This window comes from Carica papaya, chromosome 6, assembly GCF_054855325.1.
Source record: "Carica papaya isolate Zhongbai chromosome 6, ASM5485532v1, whole genome shotgun sequence".
In the NCBI taxonomy this organism is placed as follows: domain Eukaryota; kingdom Viridiplantae; phylum Streptophyta; class Magnoliopsida; order Brassicales; family Caricaceae; genus Carica; species Carica papaya.
This window is the reverse complement of record NC_142314.1, coordinates 2,877,086-2,895,841: the sequence shown is the minus strand read 5'-3', so window position 1 is coordinate 2,895,841 and position 18,756 is coordinate 2,877,086. Positions and strand designations below refer to the sequence as shown.

General features: G+C 36.8%; 3 protein-coding genes across 9 annotated transcripts; 1 reads left to right on the top strand and 2 right to left on the bottom strand.

Moving 5' to 3' along the window:
* Positions 1–1,880: 1,880 nt before the first annotated feature.
* LOC110808210 (30S ribosomal protein S31) lies at positions 1,881–2,373 on the top strand. The gene has a single exon (XM_022033622.2). It carries the CDS (start codon positions 1,955–1,957, stop codon positions 2,207–2,209), a length of 255 nt encoding a protein of 84 aa, XP_021889314.1. The 5' UTR covers positions 1,881–1,954; the 3' UTR covers positions 2,210–2,373.
* A 4,019-nt stretch (positions 2,374–6,392) lies between these two features.
* CIB22 (LYR family of Fe/S cluster biogenesis protein) lies at positions 6,393–9,888 on the bottom strand. 2 transcript variants are annotated; one of them, XM_088222314.1, is made up of 6 exons: positions 9,701–9,888; positions 9,479–9,520; positions 8,587–8,668; positions 8,156–8,211; positions 7,089–7,147; positions 6,393–6,633 (listed from the first exon to the last, which is right to left on the bottom strand). In XM_088222314.1, exons 1-5 carry the CDS (start codon positions 9,830–9,832, stop codon positions 7,106–7,108), a joined length of 354 nt encoding a protein of 117 aa, XP_088078440.1. In that variant the 5' UTR covers positions 9,833–9,888; the 3' UTR covers positions 6,393–6,633; positions 7,089–7,105. The 2 variants fall into 2 exon arrangements, with proteins under 2 accessions (XP_088078440.1, XP_021889247.2); XM_022033555.2 differs by having other exon boundaries at positions 7,078–7,147; positions 9,701–9,886.
* Positions 9,889–10,632: 744 nt separating this feature from the next.
* On the bottom strand, positions 10,633–18,517 carry LOC110808182 (ATP binding microtubule motor family protein). 6 transcript variants are annotated; one of them, XM_088222324.1, is made up of 15 exons: positions 18,358–18,517; positions 17,611–17,800; positions 16,594–17,038; positions 15,716–15,805; positions 15,510–15,610; positions 15,297–15,410; positions 15,142–15,223; positions 14,969–15,036; positions 14,801–14,866; positions 14,589–14,713; positions 13,696–14,032; positions 12,881–12,985; positions 11,815–12,720; positions 11,370–11,689; positions 10,633–11,296 (listed from the first exon to the last, which is right to left on the bottom strand). In XM_088222324.1, the coding sequence occupies exons 3-15, from the start codon at positions 16,811–16,813 to the stop codon at positions 10,975–10,977; spliced, it is 2,856 nt and encodes a 951-aa protein (XP_088078450.1). In that variant the 5' UTR covers positions 16,814–17,038; positions 17,611–17,800; positions 18,358–18,517; the 3' UTR covers positions 10,633–10,974. The 6 variants fall into 6 exon arrangements, with proteins under 6 accessions (XP_088078450.1, XP_088078453.1, XP_088078451.1 ...); XM_088222327.1 differs by lacking the exon at positions 18,358–18,517 and having other exon boundaries at positions 16,594–16,850; positions 16,997–17,038; positions 17,611–18,328; XM_088222325.1 differs by lacking the exon at positions 18,358–18,517 and adding an exon at positions 18,151–18,328.
* Positions 18,518–18,756: the final 239 nt, after the last annotated feature.

The following is an 18,756-nucleotide window of genomic DNA, read 5'->3' as shown; positions in this document are numbered from 1 at the left end:
CCGATTTGGAGCCACAGCAACCCAAACGTCAATATCCTTCACAGGGGACAGATTTGTTTTTCGATTAATCTTCAGCCGTTGGATCTTGGAAACTTTGAGGTAATAATACATATTCATAACTGGACCAAAGCAGACCCATTTCTAAAATATCCACATATTAGCCCGACCCAGTCCATTGTAAGCCGTCTCTGTTTTGAAAACGGGCCAAAATGGAGGCCCGTGTCTAAAAATATCCACGTATTAACCCAACCCATTCCATTATAAGCATCTATGTTTTGAAAATGGGCCAAAATGGAGACCCATTTCCAAAAATATCTACGGATTAGTCCGACCCAGTTCATGTAAATCGTATCTGTTTTAAAAATGGGCGAAAACATAGGCCCATTTTCAAAAAAAATCCACGATTAGCCTAACCCAGTCCATTGTAAGCCTTTTTTAGAAGATGGGCCACTATGAGGCCCATTTCCAACAAGTTCCACATATTAGTCCAACCTAGTCCATTATAAGCTATTTGTTTTGAAAATGGGCCACAATAAAGGCTCATTTCAAAAAAAATCTACGGATCAGTATGTAGTATGTTTTAAAATGGATCACCACAGAGGCCCATTTCTAAAAATATTTACAGATTAGCCTGACCCAGTCCATTATAAGCTATTTGTTTTGAAGATAGATCACAACGGAAGTCCATTTTCAAAAAATTCCATGGATTAGCCCAATCCAGTCCATAGGAAGCCCTTTTAGAAATGGGTGATCCATTTCTAAAACTATCCACATATTAGCTCGACCTAGTCCATTGTAAGCCGTCTCTGTTTTGAAAATGGGTCACAATGAAGGCTCATTTCTAGAAAACCTATGGATTAGCCCAACCCAGTTCATTGTAAGCAGTATATGTTTTGAAAATGGGTCACAACAGAGGCCAATTTCTAAAAAAAAAGTCCACGCAATAAACCGACCTAGTTCATTATAAGCTGTCTCTGCTTTGAAAATGGGCCATAATGGAAGCCCATTTAAAAAAAAATCCATGGATTCGCCTAACCCGGTCAATTGTAAGTTGTATATGTCGAAAAGGGGCCACAACGAAGGCCTGTTTCCAAAAAATCACGGATTAACCGTCTCTGCTTTGAAAATGAGCCACAATGGAGGCCTATTTATAGAAAACCCATGGATTAGCTCGACCCAGTCCATCGTAAGCAATATATGTTTTGAAAATGGGCCACAACAGAGGCCCATTTCCAAAAAAAGTCTACGCAATAAATTGACCCAGTTCATTATAAGCTGTCTCTGCTTTGAAAATGGGCCATAATGGAGGCCCATTTAAAAAAAATCCATGGATGTGCCTAACCCGGTCAATTGTAAGCTATATATATCGAAAATGGGCCACAACGAAGGCCCGTTTCCAAAAATTCATGAATTAGCTCTCTGTTTTGAAAATGGGCCACAATGGAGGCCCATTTATAGAAAACCCATGGATTAGCCCGACCCAATCCATTGTAAGCAATATATGTTTTGAAAATGGGCCACACCAGAGGCCCATTTCCAAAAACGTCCACGCACTAAACCGACCCAGTCCATTATAAGCTGTCTTTGCTTTGAAAATGGGCCATAATGGAGGCTCATTTAAAAAAATCCATGGATTCGCCTAACCCGGTCAATTGTAAGCTGTATATGTCGAAAATGGGCCACAACGAAGACCTGTTTCCAAAAATTCACGAATTAGCCCGACCCAATCCATTTACAAATGGGCCACAATGGAGGCCCATTTCCAAAAAATCCACGGATTAGCCAACGCAATCCATTTTATCCCATCTCTGTTTTGAAAATGGGCAAAAATCAAGGCCCATTTCAAAAAATATGCACGTATTAGCCCGACCCAGTCAATTGTAAGTCATCTCTGTTTGTACAATACGCGCAGTCACGGGTGCAGGAGGAGCAGAGTAGGGGTGTGTAGCGTGTTATGGCGATGATACAGTGGTGCGGTGCCATAGCGAGGCGGGTGATGACGACGCCGCGGCCGGCGTTACCTTCTGCATCAGCATCATCGACGATGGTGCTGTGCGGGCGCGGGGACAAGAAGACGAAGAAAGGGAAGAGATTCAAAGGGTCATACGGCAACGCGAGGCCCAAGAAGGAGAAGAAGATAGAGCGAATCAAGGACAGGGTGGAAGTCCCCAGGTCCACCCCTTGGCCGCTCCCTTTCAAGTTGATCTGATTTAATCTTTCCTCCATTGAAATACCTTAGGAACTACCATGTCATGATAACCTCTAGTTCATTCAGAGTTTGTTTTTTTGAAAAATGTTTGGTGATGATGGTATGTGACTGGAAGCTGTAAATTTCCTATAAAATCAATGGATTTAACGTCAGCTTTTTGTTTATATTTGTTCAAGTAATGTTTTGATTCATTTCTTAAAATGGATTATCGGTTTTTTGTGGTCTTTCTTCAGTTTTAGATTTAGGGTTTTTGTTAAGTTATGAGATGCATGATTTATTTCAAGTTATTATCGGTTATTTATTGAAATATGTTAAAAGCACTAGCTTTTTTGCAGTAAGAGAAGAGAAGGGTGCCTTAATGTTGCCGTAATGAACATGTCAAACTTAAATAGGTCTCTGAACAGAATATAGGACCCCCAGCAATTTTCAGGTAAAATTTACAGCTTTTTCTATCCCAACTTGTGCTTAAGCAACTTAGACCATGAGAGAGTAAGCTGTTTCTAGGATGCGGATCTGAATTAAGGATCATTTCAGATGAGGATGTGAGGTTGTCAACTGGCAAGATTGGCTGAATGAATCTTGGAATGTAAAATTAATGGGTTAACTTCTTTTATGGTGAGTATACTAGATGGAGAATAGATGGGAAAACATGAAGACATTTTTGTCTTCCACTTGTTCATGCTATAAACATAGTGAAAACTGGTCTATCTTCCCAAGGGGATTGTACTCTTGGGCTTGAAATTGCTATGTAGTTAAAGATAGATGGAGACTTTATATCCTATGATTTAAACTTGAATTAAGTAGGAGAGAAATTGTAGTTCGTTATTAATAATACAGTCCAAAGTGTTTAGACTTGTATAGTACAGTTGCTGCCTTAGAGCATCTAGCAGATATACTTTTCCTTTGACTAGTAGTCGAGGAAATTTTGTGAATGGAGAAGAGGAGGATAGTTGGATATGTTAAAAATAGATATCAAATACAAGTCCTGCTGCAGTTTTTCGATAGTAATGACCAAGTGTTGTGGCCAATGAAGGTCTTCAGAACAGTTGAGACACAAAATACATGATGGGAGAAGCATTTACTGTTTAAGTTGTTTTCACTGCATGATAGCTCTCGAAATTCCAGATGAGTTTTCTTTGAAGTTAAGAGGGAGAAGATGAGAAACTGGAAGAGGCAAATTCTCCTATGATCTTTTTTTTTCCCGGAAGAAATTCTTCTATGATTGTAACATCCCCTGCCAACAATTTTTGACAGATGGCAGTAATACTAGTTGAAACTTTTGGAATCTGCACTGCGGCCTTGAATAGTGCCCTCTCCCTTTTTCTCTTTCTCCGACATGTCCCAGCAAATCCATTGCTAGCTCCTAGATGATGGCTAGTCCATTTAGAAAATAGATGAAACTGAAGATAACTGCAAAAACTCTAATGACATTGCTAGAAGATTGTATTTGTTATTTCTTCTAGGTTCAGTTGCCAACCTAGATCCAGTGTAAATCACCCACAATAACATTTGTGTTGTTATTCTTGCGAGGGATGAGATTTGAGTTTGGAAGGATATTAGGGGAGGAAAAAAACATATGATTCTCATTCCCCTTGTTATCTTTTGGGTAATGTGAAAAAGGAGAACTTTTAAGGAGTTGGAAGAGGGCTTTGATAGGGTTAAAGATAAATGGTTTCAGACTTTGGATCTTTTGATTATGGGTCATTTTACTACACAATGGAGGATTTTGAGGATCTTATTGATATTTTGATTGAGATATAAATATTTTGTTATGAATAGGTTGGCACTCCCTTGGTGTTTGTGAATGAATGAATCACACCATACTTTTTATCTTAAAAAAAATATAGCATTGGATCACTATCATAAAGCCATCAGCATTCACTTTACTCTTCGCCTTCCTCTTCTTTACTGCTTCAGTGTTCACTGAAAATGAGGACTTCACTGAGCAAAATTTAGGAAGAAATAATGAAAGTTTAGGAAGAAAGAGAAAAGAAAAGAAACACATGATCAAATGGATCCCAAAAAAGAAAATATAATAGAATCTCTGTTGACTCTATGATTAGATATGGACTTCATGGATTAGTTACTGCTATATAGAAGAAATGAAGAATAGATTGTTTGTTTTACTTGTTGGAGTCCTTTGTTAAAAAAATATTTTGTATATAAATTAAGTTAAAAGGCATTAGGGTGAAATGTATTTTATGCAATTTAATTGATTTTTTTTAAATAAAAAGTGTGAAAATATTGTATTAATAGGGTATCAAGAGGTATCATTCATGTATAAAAGAATTAGAGTATTAATGACATTCGCAAAATTCACATTATTGATAATGACATGAACTAATAAGATGGTCTCAAAAAATTGTATCCATCTATCTCTAATGCTATATGAATAAGTAATCTTACCCTAAAAAATTCTTAAATTTTGTTCTTTTCAGATAACTTAAAAAACAGTTAATAAAATAATATTTATGATATTTCTTTTTACATATAACTCTTAAGTCCACATTTCGTCGTAAATTGAACTCGCCACGACCTAATAGATTCCCAATAAATCATAAATCATACACTATAGGTCATGAGTCATAGGGCATCGAAGCAGTAGATGATTACAAGGCTCCTCAGCCATTAGATACATGTAACACCCATCGACAAGAATCTGTTCTTTAACTTTAAGTTTATCAATTGTGAGAATCTTCTCCCAGCGGACTTCTCAAGCAAAGAATGCAACCCTCGGAGGGACCTTAGTTTTCCATATCTGTTTGTAAGAAAAGTTTCGATAAACTATTGTAGGATCTTTCATTAAGAAATTGTAATAGGGTCTTACAAAAAATCTCTCATACTTCTCTAAATTCTAAACAAATTTGTCAGGAGTTAGTGAGATTTGTTGTGATGATAAAATTTTAAGAATTTCTATATAATTACTAAATTTTCGGTCATTTAAGTTTCTTACAATGAACTAATTTACATTATCATTCGACCATTGATATGCATCTTTAATGAGTATGTTCTTGAATTGAGCGATAGTAAAAATTTTTGAAAAACAATTTTTGAGATTGCTCCCCTCCATCCACTAATCAATCCAAAATTTGATCTTATTACTTCTTCCCAATTTTTATTGTGAGCATAAACTGAACTGAGGCCATCGAGTTAAGATTTTCTATCATAAGCCTTTGCTATGCGGGTATGCAGTTTAATTGATTGTTTTTCTTTTTCTATCTAAAAAAAAAAAATCTATATATATAAAATATTCAATAAAATAAATATTCAATCATTAGTAATTTTTTAATTAGTAATTTTATATCGTAATTATTAATTTTTTTTCCGTGAAAAATAAAAATTATTAAATTACTGTTAAATGATTATTTGAATATACGGGTAACTCTCGAGTCATTATCGAAAATCTAGGGATAAACTGTAAGAAGAAAAAGAATAAAAGATGTCACTCTTGAGTGAAGACACAGGACGACAAAATTATATCACATGATGGCGTCTATGCTGGGTTCATCCGAAGGGTGTTTTTATTATTTGTAAATCTACTGTCATAGAATAAAACACATTGGACTAATCAGACTGATATGTTATTTTTTCTTTCAAACGAAGAATTAGACTTGTAAAAGTACAGTTTCTTTCTCCACATCAATAAATACTGCACAAGCTCTTAAGGATCGAATGGACTTTTATCTGCAACTGGTAAATACTGTTTCAATTATTTTAATTTTTTATTAAAATGTTCTTACTTCTTTTGTTTTAATCAGGCCTGGTAGCCTAAACTGATACAACCCACCCGGGTCTGCATAACAGGGTCCAGAACTAGACAAGTATGGACCGACCTACTCCTTTGCCCGCCCACCCCATTTGACTCCTACACCCGCATTTCTGGCCGAAATGTTTGGTGTTATTTGAGTGCTACCGTGCAACTTGATGCCTCAGAAATTTCCTGAAGTTTTGTAGTAATTTAATGATTCTACAAAGTAGTTTCTTAACATTGTGCAAGTAGTTATATAAGTATACAACGTTCGGTGAGTATCACATATAATTACTTAATTACTGCAAAAGTATCAAACAAAAAATTTATTACAATAGAACTTTCCATTTTATTGTAAGGATATAGAACAGGTGAAGTCAGCCTCCCGGCTGCCTCTAGCAAGGAGAATGAAATAGGTTTCCAAACAAGTTAAAAGAGGACGAACAAATTTTTGTTCATTATTAACTCAGTCAGGTAAGGTGTCTGTCTTATCAACAAATGTTTGGTAAATTCACCAGAGAAAGATCAAGATCCAAACGACATAAGACAGAAATTGGAAGCAACAGACCATCTGATAATGTTATAAAGGCAATCAGTTGCCACTCCTAAATAACACAAAACAAGATGCCAGCTGTAATTGTTTTCTCCCAAGCCATGGCCATTGATAAACTTCAATCTGCATGAACAGAGAGACAAGGTTCCAGTGTCAACGAAGGAGCCAAAGAGAGAAAGACACAGAGAGGAGAGACTACGACTTATTGAATCTCGAGGTCACAGCACTTAGCACTACCCTGGAGATCACAGGAGGTTGAATAGAAACCCTAGTCTTCATTTCCAGCCACTTTGATGAAAGTGGAACTTAAAAACAATTTTGGTAAATGGCAAACTAGAGGGATAAAAAAGACAATCATTTCAACAAGCTTTCCTTTGCTATGAAAGGAAAAACTTACATGGACAAAATATGCAAACACAACATACAAGTGTGTGGATATGAATGTGTGTATAATTGTGGATAGCCCAATATATTTTTGGTTAGAGGCCCAACACACGCAAAGAAATTAACAAGAAGCTCACACCAACACTCACTCAAATGCAAACCAAGAATGGTCATAATGACAACCTTATTCTTGCCTTGGAAAATGTGGGGTTTAATCATTATCTTCCCGACCATAATTGTATACTATCTCAATCTGCATCGAAAAAAGATAATATTCCAGGGTCAAATACCAGAAGATAGAACAGAAAGCTCAATCTAGCATCCATTAAGCAGAATATCTACCAATGCCAAGACCAAGGCATAATTTAAGAAGCACCAGGAGAACATAAAGAAGCAAACAACCAAAAGAAAAGCAATTAGTAGACGGTTAAATGTCTACTTTTGTTTGTTTCCCTTAGCTTTCTGCTAGTGTTATGCATCTAATCTTCCACCTTTCAGGTAGTCTCTTAGATCAAACTTTCGGCGATCAATAGTTCCAGACACACAAGACAGTTCAGCAAAGGAAACAACTAATGGGAGATTGTAGCTAAATCCAAAAAAACTTTGTAATCATATACAGTACTCTTGGAATTCAAAATATATATTTATATAGGGCAATTCACTTAATGAAACAAAAACTTACTGGGAGATTGTAGCTAAATTCTAAAGAGCCCTACTAATTATATACATATATGACGGGATAGTTAGTGTCTTGTTAATTACAAGTTAATTGAATTTGAAAAATCAAATTATAGTGGAAAGCAAAGGAAGAGCAAAAAATGACAGAAGAGCCTAGCTCACGAATATCACTACTAACAAATTTCTATACCTTTTGAATGAAGCCAAGTAGATAAACACACTTATAAAGTTATCAGTGAACCATAAGTGCATCCTAGGCTCACAGATAATAAGCAATGTGCTTAATAGAACAGTCATTCTACCATGAAAGAAAATTAGCCTCGAACTCAATAAAGAAACTAGTTCCAACTCCGAAGTCCTATGTTGGTACAAAAAAATGGGCACGATAAATGCATTGTTTGTCTCTTATTTTGAGATAAATGCCAAGTATAATGCTCAATAGCATGTCTAAATTCAAAAGATGGACAACAATAAATATAGATCATGCATAGTGAGTATATAATTGACTGATTACAAAGGTAAAGTCACAAAAAGAAACTACGAGCAGAAGAAATATAAACCAAATAATGAAATAGTAAATTACCCCAGCAGGTGGAGTTGGATTTCGAGTGAACTTGCTACCACCAGGAGCCCAAGGAACTGTACATTAAAATATTAGTGAGATTCAAACTGCAAGGATGGAATGAAAACCCAGAAGAAAAAGAGTGAAAAGGAGAAACACTATTTTCATAATCCAATACAATGAAATCACGCAAAGAACCTAAGTCCACATGGAAGCCACATGTAAAACACAGTTTAAACAATATGCCAGGATCTATAAACCACAAACCTACTAGAATGGAAAATTCCTGGCTCTGATAACACAGATAATGGAGTTCAAAATTTTTTCTGCATATTTTATGTCAATATTTCTTTCCCAAACTAGTAACCTCAAAATAAGGCAATCATAGGAAATCTGACGTCTAAAAAAGCATCTATGCCTTGACAATTTCCTAGATCTATGATGGTACTTACCAATATAAGGATCAGGATGCCGCCACTTATTATAGCTTGCTTCCCCTTCCACTATAAGTCTATCAATTGTGTCAAGATCCTCCTGCAAACCCACGAAATGAAGCCTCAGGATAAGGGCAACAATGAGAGGGAGGAATAATAAGTGCACAGTGGTGATATCAAACTCAAAAGATCATCGGTCATTGCCATGTCTGGCATTGCAGCTATGAAAATTATCATCCAAACAGTCTTCCGAGCCTACATCTTTTGTACATGGGTTGCACCCCCTTGGTGCTTTGTTAATATATCTATACTTTTGTTTCCAAAAAAAAGTAAATCCTGATAGTTCAATATGCAGGTCTTGGTGCTCTATTCTTTCCTAAAGAGTAAGAAGTCAACCTTGACATGTTAATACAAAGGGAATGAATCTCACTTCTTCAACAAAAACTTTCCAGCAAGAAACAACATGAATGCATCAAATGATGAAACAAATTCACATAGCATTTTTAGGTTGGTTTATGATACTAAACAGACAATTTGCCTGACTCAGAACTTAAACATTCAGGCATTTTCAAGTTCAACCAAAGTATCGGAAAAACCAGAGGCTAGGCATAGAAAAACCAGATTCAATACACCAATCTTCCCTAAACCTTTACACCCAGCAAAGATCCAACCACTAAGAGCTAAACTTCCCTAGAACATAAAAAAACATTCCAATTTCCTTCACACCCATATACTTAATTTGATAACATGATCGAGAAACATTCATTATTTAATACGAAACTCACAGATTCTAGCAGTTCATACTAATTTCCGATTCGATTTACAAAATTCCTAGTAAATTAGACATTGCTACGTATACTTTGTGATAATTCCAGAAAATCACAAAAAGTAGAGAAAGGAGATGACGAACCACATGCTTGTTGGCATCGAACTTCTCACGCAGGTCCGAAGCCTGGAACATAAAATTATTCAGAAAACAAATTAAAAGGGAAAAAATTGCTCAAAGCACTTAGTAAATTAGGAGATGAACTCGAATGTAGTTGAGAGAAAATAATGTCTGTGTCGATAAAAAAAAAAAAAAAAACGATAAGATCAATTTATGTATGTGCGCTTAAAGAGTGCGAGAGGATACATCTTTATAGAAGAGGTGGCGATGGACAGCCCAGTTGAGAGTGTCCTTGAGGGCACGGCGGTAGAGAATCCGAACCCTCTCCTTCTGCGCTGCCCTTCGAGCTACGTACGCCGCTGTTGATACTCCGCTCATTTTCCTCGTTCTCCAGTCTCAGCTTCCGGTTCTCTCTTTCTCTATTTTACGTGCTATTTGACGATGATGCAGTCACTAAAACGACAACGTTTTTGAAAGCATAACTTCTTTTTCACTATGCCTATTTTCACCTGCCAATTAATTGCAGTATATATATAAAATTCAGAATCACTAACTTTTTATTAATATATATATATATATATATATTGAGCAACCTTAATCATGTGTTAAAAATTCTTATATTTTATTTAAATATTACGATTTTAAAATTTAGTGAATACAAAGAAGAAATCAGCCTATAATATTAAATTATTTTGAATATTTAATTAAATATATTTTGATGCGTAATTGTTTTCAACAAAATCAATCACAACTCATTATATATATAAATATTTGAGAAATCACTGCATTACCTTGTCATAACAGGAGTTATATCATGGTACCTCCAAAGCAACATGTATAAAGAAACCGTCTGCCATTTTGTAATAATTTGATAAAATTGCTTACAGACATGTTAAGATGAAGTATCCATATAATACACACATGAATTATCATTAAAAGAATCTACTAACTCAAAAATCACTTTGGTTGAGTCACTCAGTACCTTGAAGGTGGAGGAGTTTCAATACTCTGACAAATTTCGTCAAATATATATAATCTCAGAAACTTCCCTGAGAGGGAAATCATTGCAGACCAACAGATAAACTGGGTTTCAAATCCCAGAAATCAAAAACCTAAAACTGAAGATTCACACAACTAGGAACATGAAAACCCAGCCATTGGTTAATCTGAATTCAACATTATTAAAATTTAGCATTTTCATTTCTCACCCGAGTTATACAAACGATGTATCAGAAAGCCATGTTACCAAAACCCGTTACATGTGATTTTGGTTGCCTAAATCAATCAATACACAATCCAAGAAACAGATATCCGTAGGTCATCTAATGAACTAAATAGCAAAAACATCAGATTAACTTCAGCTCCTAGGCACCAGGCTAAAAGATTTACGCAACAAACAGAATGATTACTAGAAAATCTGCCACGATTTCTAGCATGAAAAGAATGCTATTTGCCTATATAATCAACAAATAGAATCCTTGCCGCATGTGTTTTGCGTGTGTTATGAGCATGAGCAAAGCTTAGAAAAGAGATGCCATGCTATTTTTCCAACCGAAGGATCTCCGCCTTGTACATGGCGGGGTGAAGCTAAGCCCAAACATCTCCTTAAGAGTCTCTCCTTGCTCCAAAAACTTGATCAGCTTAGCAACAATGGCAGCACTCTCTATTACGTGATTCATGTCCTTTGTGCTGCTCCATATAAGATTCATCAGTTGTAGTCTCCTGCGCTTTGAATCTAAACCAATACCCCACTTCTCATAAAGTTTCCTTCTTTCTCCTTCCGAAAACCTTTTGCGCAAAAGCTTACTTAGCATCAGTCTTTCACGGTGAAGCGCCCTCAAGCTACATAACCAGACAAAAAGATCAGCACAAGTTGAAAAGTAAAATATAGGGAGAGGAAAAAGAAAGAAAGTACCTTGAAGACAATGTGAGAGTTCTACCATGTTCGACAGCCTGATTTCCACGAGAGAAGTTTTCTTTTAGGTAGGAAAGTCTTCTTACCTCTACCTCCATATATATGGAATCTGTTGGATCACCTTTAAAGAGCAAAAAGAAATAGGTTCTGTGCACCAAAGAAACGTTGCATGTTTGCCAAAGTTCAAGTATTGCTTGCTGTTGCCTCTCAAAATCCTGTGGCCAATTTGCAGGAGATTCAAATGCCTCAGTCATTGCATCCAAGCCTACATCTTTTACACTCTTTTTGGACCCGTTTGCTCTTTGTCCTGGCTCCTGAGCCTGACATGTCCAAAGCCAACCGAAAATAAATTCATGAGATAATGACATAAGGAGATAAATTCATGAGATATGGACGTAACAAACACAACTAAATTCCTGCAACCTTAAAATATGAGTATCTCTACCTGCCCATGATGTTTGGCCATTTCCTTTAGCCCTGCAACAAAAGTATGGATGCTAGTAATATCCTCATCTGCAGAAGTTTTGATGTCTGTGGATGCACTCTCAAGAGAAGACCGAGAATTATTTCTTGACAGCTTGCCAACGTCAACAGCATATGTAAATGGAGACAACTTCCTTCGGACACTTTCAGGTCTTCCAGGAAAGTTTTTCTCAGAACCATTTGGAGGGGTCCCTGAGCCAGTCATGAGATTTGCTCTGCAACTAATGCTTCTGGTTAACTTTAAACTTCTAGAACTTGACAGGTCAGGGCCTAATTCCTGGGGAGATGATTTATCAGGGTAAGGACTCATCAGAGAGTCAATAGTCTTTTGTACATGGTGGAGGCTCTGCTCTAATGCACCAAATGTAAACCCATTTTGACTCACTTCTCTCTCTCTGTTAATGGGCCTTGACATTGTTTCCTGTCCTACAGCTCCATCAACATCCCCAGATGGTGTCAAAGCCAACATTCCTTCACCTTGACCATTTGAAAGGAGACGAGATTCAACATTATTGTCCCTTCTTGACTCTTCCATCTCAATGCATTGAACTTCCTTGCAATATTCATCAGGATCTTCTGAAGTTTTCATTGTATCCTCCTTCAGATTTGGGACAAAATCAGATTTTAGAAGCTTATTTCCAATTGACAGAGGTGATGAGGTGCCATCAGACATATAGTCTTCATGGTTCTCCTGAAGCTTGTAGTAGGAATCCTCACAATTACTTCCACTCTCTGTATCATAATAATTTCTTTTTAAGTTCTTCCCACCCATGCTGAGATGATGAGAATCCTCCATGGCTGAGATTTCTGATAAACATTCATCTTCCCAAGTACCCCCCTTTTTATTAGGATGCTGGCTGACACCAGACTGATCAAAGGAAGGAAACAATGAGTCAAGACTAGAAGGGAAAACGGCTCCTGGTGGCAGTTAACTTTAATGACAAGTTTGGTACTTGTGCAATACATCAAATTCTGTGTGTGCGTATGTAACTAAAATACAACTATTTTAACTAAGCACTGGCACATACCCACTCTTTCGAATTTTGATCATAACCAACCATTTTTAGCAAATCCTCCACCCGTGATTGAGCAAGATCCCTTTGCTTGCTCAATTCTCTTATCTCCTTCTCCATCTGCAAGATTCAAAAGCAAATAATCAATATCAGCTGACGGGCCATGAATTAGCTCCATGTACATTTTGTTGGGCTTACTTCCATAGAATTTAGGAATCAGCTAAAATTCATGTTGCACAGCCCTGAAACCCTAATGGCAGGAATACAAATACTGGCTACTTGGGATAAAACTCCTGAAAGCTATAACACAAATGAAATTCCTGCACTGTGATTGAAATGCCCTAGGATGAGACAATTGTTGCTATCAGTGCATTATTCTGTGAAAAGGAAAAACATTGGACAGAGATTCTAATGAATAATGCTGTGAAAATAGTCAGATGTCACTGCAGAAAAGTAAAACAATGAACGCTAAACTCTTGGTACCTAATATTTCTACCAACAAAATATTCTAAGCTTCCTCTTGGTGTATGCATTTCAGATGCAGGCGCATTATATGCAAGTTTTGGAGTTTGTCTGCACCATATTCAGGTATATCGCCAGATTTTGCTGTGTTTTTTTGTAATGTCACAAATTCATAGTCTTTTATTGAAATTTTCTTGTCGGCTCATTAAGATTGAGGAATTTTTTTAATTAGGATTTGAACTTGAATGCAACCCCCAAGTATGCTTATTTTACAGCACAGTGCATTTTCAGCAATGATGAGGCCAGCTAAAGGGAAAAAAATCCATGTCAAAACAAGTTTAAAGACAGTTTGGAGAGTAAATAGCAACCTTTTGTATCTGAATATCTTTCTTTCTTAGTAATGCTGGATAGTCACAAGTCGACGAAGCAGGAGTAGGACTTCTCAGCTCACTTTCCAGTCTAGCCAACTCTCTTTGCAAATGCTTAACCAAAGCCTTATCAGACATTACTACATTAACCTGTGCTTTTGTAGTAACTTCTTTTGCACAACAAGCAAACAAAAGAGTGTTCCTGGTTTGCTCAACATGGCTTCTAGCAGGGCTCAAAGTGCAAACAATAGCAGTTCTAGCATTGCCACCCAAGCAAGGCTGCAGTATCCGTGTCAACTTAGAATCTCTGTAATTAATGTGCCCATTTCTTCCCTTACTGCACTCATCATAATTCCATATCAAAGAGTTAAAAGAAAATCATATTAATCCTCTCTATTGCATATAATTTCAATAAGTACATAAAAGAAGAAAATCACAATCTTCTGTTCTAAGTGACATTCTTTGAAAAAAAGCTGGGAAAATAATTTCAAATTCCAGTGGCAGTTCTTTCGCATATTAATGACCTGGATGCACTGCATAGTCCAATATGTTCTTTTTTAATTTAAGATGCATGGTCTGCATTTAAAAAGAAATACAAAGCTAGCAGAAGAATCAACATGAAAGTATACATCTTCTGAAGATGTTTTTGGATGTGGAAGTTTGAAAATGTACATCGTGGGCGAAATTCTTCAAACAGTCTTGTTGATTATCTAAGCCATTATCAAATATAGCAGATGTTTCTCAGAAAGTAATATTTTGATGCATCACAACTTAGCTAGTCGAATAAACCCTCGAAGTACTACACTTGTTTAGCTACTATAGACAGCTAGGTCTCAGTCAACTGCTGAAACTGAAAAAGATAACATTGTGAAGAGATGAGAAAACATGTCAACCTAAGCTTACGAATAACAGTTCCTAGCGTCAGTAAGCTGCGGTTTATGTGGCAGCCTTCTTTCAGTCTTGTTCCAGCTGATAAGGCCTGTGATGCACGCTCACTTCCCGCCAGATCAATGAAATTCTGCACATAAACATCAACATAAACAGTTAATTGCTTCACCATAAGTTGATGAAATCACAAGATCCAAGACTAGATATTCGCCCATACCACACTGGCTACTAGGGTGGTTGAATTTTCTTTACCCAAGAACTCGCGAGCAGAACTTTCAATTGTCTACAACAGTTAATGTCCAAATAGGAGGTAAGTAAACAATGAATGGATCCTGTTAACAATGTATTACTTGACCCAAATATGCAAAAGAGGAATGAGGCTCACCAATTTAATAATTTGATGAGACCTAGAGCTTCTTTCATTTAAAGAGGTCTCCCCTATCCGTCTTTGTGCTGCAGTGATATAAAGATAACATAAAAATATAAGACCATCCAATAATAAAAAGAACAACATAAAAATACAAGACCATTCAGTAATGACTTCATCGATTGTGTTACCTTCACAAATGGAAAGGAGCTCTTTTAAGTGGCTCCAGTCCCTGAGAGTTTCCTCTGTGATCTTTTCAACAATAGTTCCTTTCTGATTAAAACAAGAATTCATTAGAACAGTATCCATACTCATAAAATGCAACTTTAAGGACAGTGGCATTCACCTCTGGATCATCTCGCAGCCTCAGTTGTGCATCATCTGAGGTAAGTAAATCTCTAATAGCTTCATTATAGATCTCGATAGCTGAAAACTTCAAAACAAAAGCTCTTTCTTCGTGCTGCAACATGAAAACTCAATTTAACATGATTTCTGCTAAAACTATTAAGAAATTTAGAAATCAAAATGGTAAGAAAAGAAATTATGTAAAATATATTACCCGGTGTATATAGTCAAATATATCTGCCACAGTGTATTCAGCAATTCCAGTCATGGTGTATGTCTTTCCACTGCTTGTTTGCCCATATGCAAAAATACTAGCTGAGAAAATGAAATGCAATAGATGAGAACCATTCTCTCGTCAAATATATATAGAATGAAAAAAAATTTCATTTTAGCAAAACAAAATATTAACGTGATACTCACAGTTGATACCACTGACAACTGAAAGAGCAATTGCCTTTGCTCCTTCCTCGTACACTTGCTTTGTGGAGCAATCACCACGAAATACTCTGTCTACCACCAGAAGAAGAGACCAAAGACAAACAGTAAAATAAATAAGAATAAAACTTTGAAGAACAATTTTCTTCTGGATGGGACAGGCAACTTCTATTAATATAAGCACCAAGACTGAAGGAGGCACCACCTATATATAATATTGATTCTTTACAAATCAAAAACCAAAGATATAGGCAACTTCTATTAATATGATCCTTGCGCATTCACCCAAAATTTAAAAAAAAAAAGTTTTATTCCAAAAACCAGGCTAGAAGCCGCGTATCTTTAATCTACGCAAAGCAACCTCCACCCTACAAGCTTTTTTATGTTTCTTTTCCATTATACTAAAAGATTGTCAGAGGGATGGGACATTTAATTAATAGTTCGATTTAGGACCTCATTAACTTAAAAGACTGAAAGTAAATTGAACCATCAAATATAGTTTTGCGGAAAACTGCCCATTTGAAGTAACTTACAAAATCAAACTCCCAGGCTCAGAATATAAGATACAATCAAGTACACATGCAGATAAATCAGTCACAAAACCCCGTATGCAGATAAATCAATCATAATTCATAACCCAAGAATCTGATTAGCGATCATAATGAAGAAAATCAAAAGCTCTCTTTGGCTATTTACTCTCGTTGAGTCTTTATTCTTTTCTGACGGAATTTAAGAACCGCCTAAAAATCAACTTAACCCCGTCAAATTTTTCTAGAAATAAGACTAGGTACATGTTAGACAATGATCTGAGATCAAATTCCGTACCAGATGAGCAGAAAAAAGAAATAAGAATATTTGCTTACCGAATGAATAGGTGGATGGAAACAATGATCCTTCCCGCAGTGTGTTCCGATATAAGATGGTAGTATCATTGATGCATTCCCAGTCTGCCACTTCATTGGCTGTGATCTCTTTCTCACTCAATGGCCTCAACCTCACTAAAACCAGAATCTTCTCTTCCCGCGTATTTGCCACTTGCATCTTCTCCAACTTCCTGAGCTCTTCCCCATTGATAGCACCCATTATTCACACACACACAACACCACTTTTGTTCTCAACCCTACCACCAAGTAATCAGAAGAATCCCATAATGCACAAATTCACCGAGGGGAAAATGAAACTCAAGGAGTCAAATAATCACAGTCATCTCGCTTTCCAACAAAGCGAGGCAGTATATATGTTAAAAAGCAAGGTCGTTACACTTGCCAGAAATATTGTGGCCCGCCTAGTCCTTCACTGCCACAGTATCTGCTACAACAAGCTAAGCATGGTTATTATCCAAGCAACCCAATGACCTAGTAACCACTAATCAGATAGGTAATCAGAGGTTAACTCTGTAACAACAAGCTAAATCATACATCCAAATCAACTAACCGAAAATTGAAAAGAAAATGTAACAAAAGATTACCGAAAATAATTAAATTAATTACGGGTAATTGGATTGAAAAGCCCCCATCCACTCTCTGGTCTGAAGCTTTCTTTTTATTTCTTTTTTAAAAAATGGAGAAAATAAAATTGAAAATCAAGCTTAATTTCTTCAAAAACGATCAACTGCAATGTAAGGACAGATAACTTTCCGTAGTGGTGCCCAACTATGCTTGAAGACGAAGTAACAAAACCTTATTTAACCTTTCAATGGAAAAACAAAGGTACATGGTCCCCTGCAAGCCAACCCATCTCTCTTTCTCTCTCTCTCCACGATAAAGGGGGTGTGAGGGATGTGGTGTCTGTGATTGTGTCTGCAACAAATGCGTGTGTATGTACATGCATCAAAACAAATCTCTACGGAATTTTTTTTACGCTCGGATACAAGTTTTTACCTGGTAATTCATTGTCGTTTTCAAGAGACGGTTAGCGAAACTCAGTTTTAGTAATGTAGGTCAGATAAGCCACTGGCTTTGCAGAAAGCGTTTGCCTATGGTTTCTTCCTCGAGAACGCCGTCGTTTGAACGTTCAACCTTCACTTGCTGTAATTTTGGTCTGAATCTGCATCTCTGTCGTTCTCCAGTTCTGCAACAAAAAAACCATAAACTCCACAATTAAAAAGCGCAGTTACGCCAGCACTAACCTTGCATTTAATGCCTTGTGTAGTTCTCCAAAACCTCCCGAATTTCGCGGATTTAAACGTTAGAGGCAAAAAACTAATTTTAAAAATGAAAAGAATCCCGACGGTTAATTTCTCAGCTAAGCAAAAATTTTCCGGGGACACCAAACAAACAGATCCATTTGTCAAATTATTCCTCGATCAATCCACCAAATCCAATAAAATGCAGCTCTTATACCAAAATATTCTCACTTCGTTTTCAAGAGAATCACAAAACCAGGAAAAGAAAGTTAAAAAAGAAGAGCTGATTTTTAACTGAACTGAACTAAGCGAGCTTGCTGTGGACTGAACCGAAGCGTGACTTGGAAAGAGCAAAATGCAAGAAGAAAACGCAAAACCAAGGGGTGCTAATCCTTTATGCGTCGAATAAAGTTCGAAATGGAGGACAGAGAAGGGAATCGTAAGTGAAAAGTCGAGGGTAAAACCGGTAGAAACGAGAAGAAAAAGTGAACCGGAAGCATACCCGAGATTGATGGAACAGTAAACAATCATCCAACAAGAGAGAAAAAAACAGAAGCAGAGAGAGAGAAATGGAGTCTGGTTTCTTTCTCTTGCTTAACTTCTCTCTGTCAAGGGACCAGTAGCGCGTTGTCTGCAGCCTGCAAATCAGACGCTGCGTCAACGTCTTTGAAGTTTCGATCCCTCTGTCCATTCTCTCTCTCTCCTCTCTCTCTCTCTCTCTCTCTCTCTCTCTCTCTCTCTCTCTCTCTCTCTCTCTCCCCTCTTGCGCTGTGGGTAGGTTGTTAGTAAATGACTTTTTTGCCCTTGCATTTGTTCTGAAATTCTGAAAAGAAGCCGCGTGAAGCAAAAAGATTCGAGGACTTTTGGTGTCAGTTTCTGACGCGCCACGTGGATTTCCTTT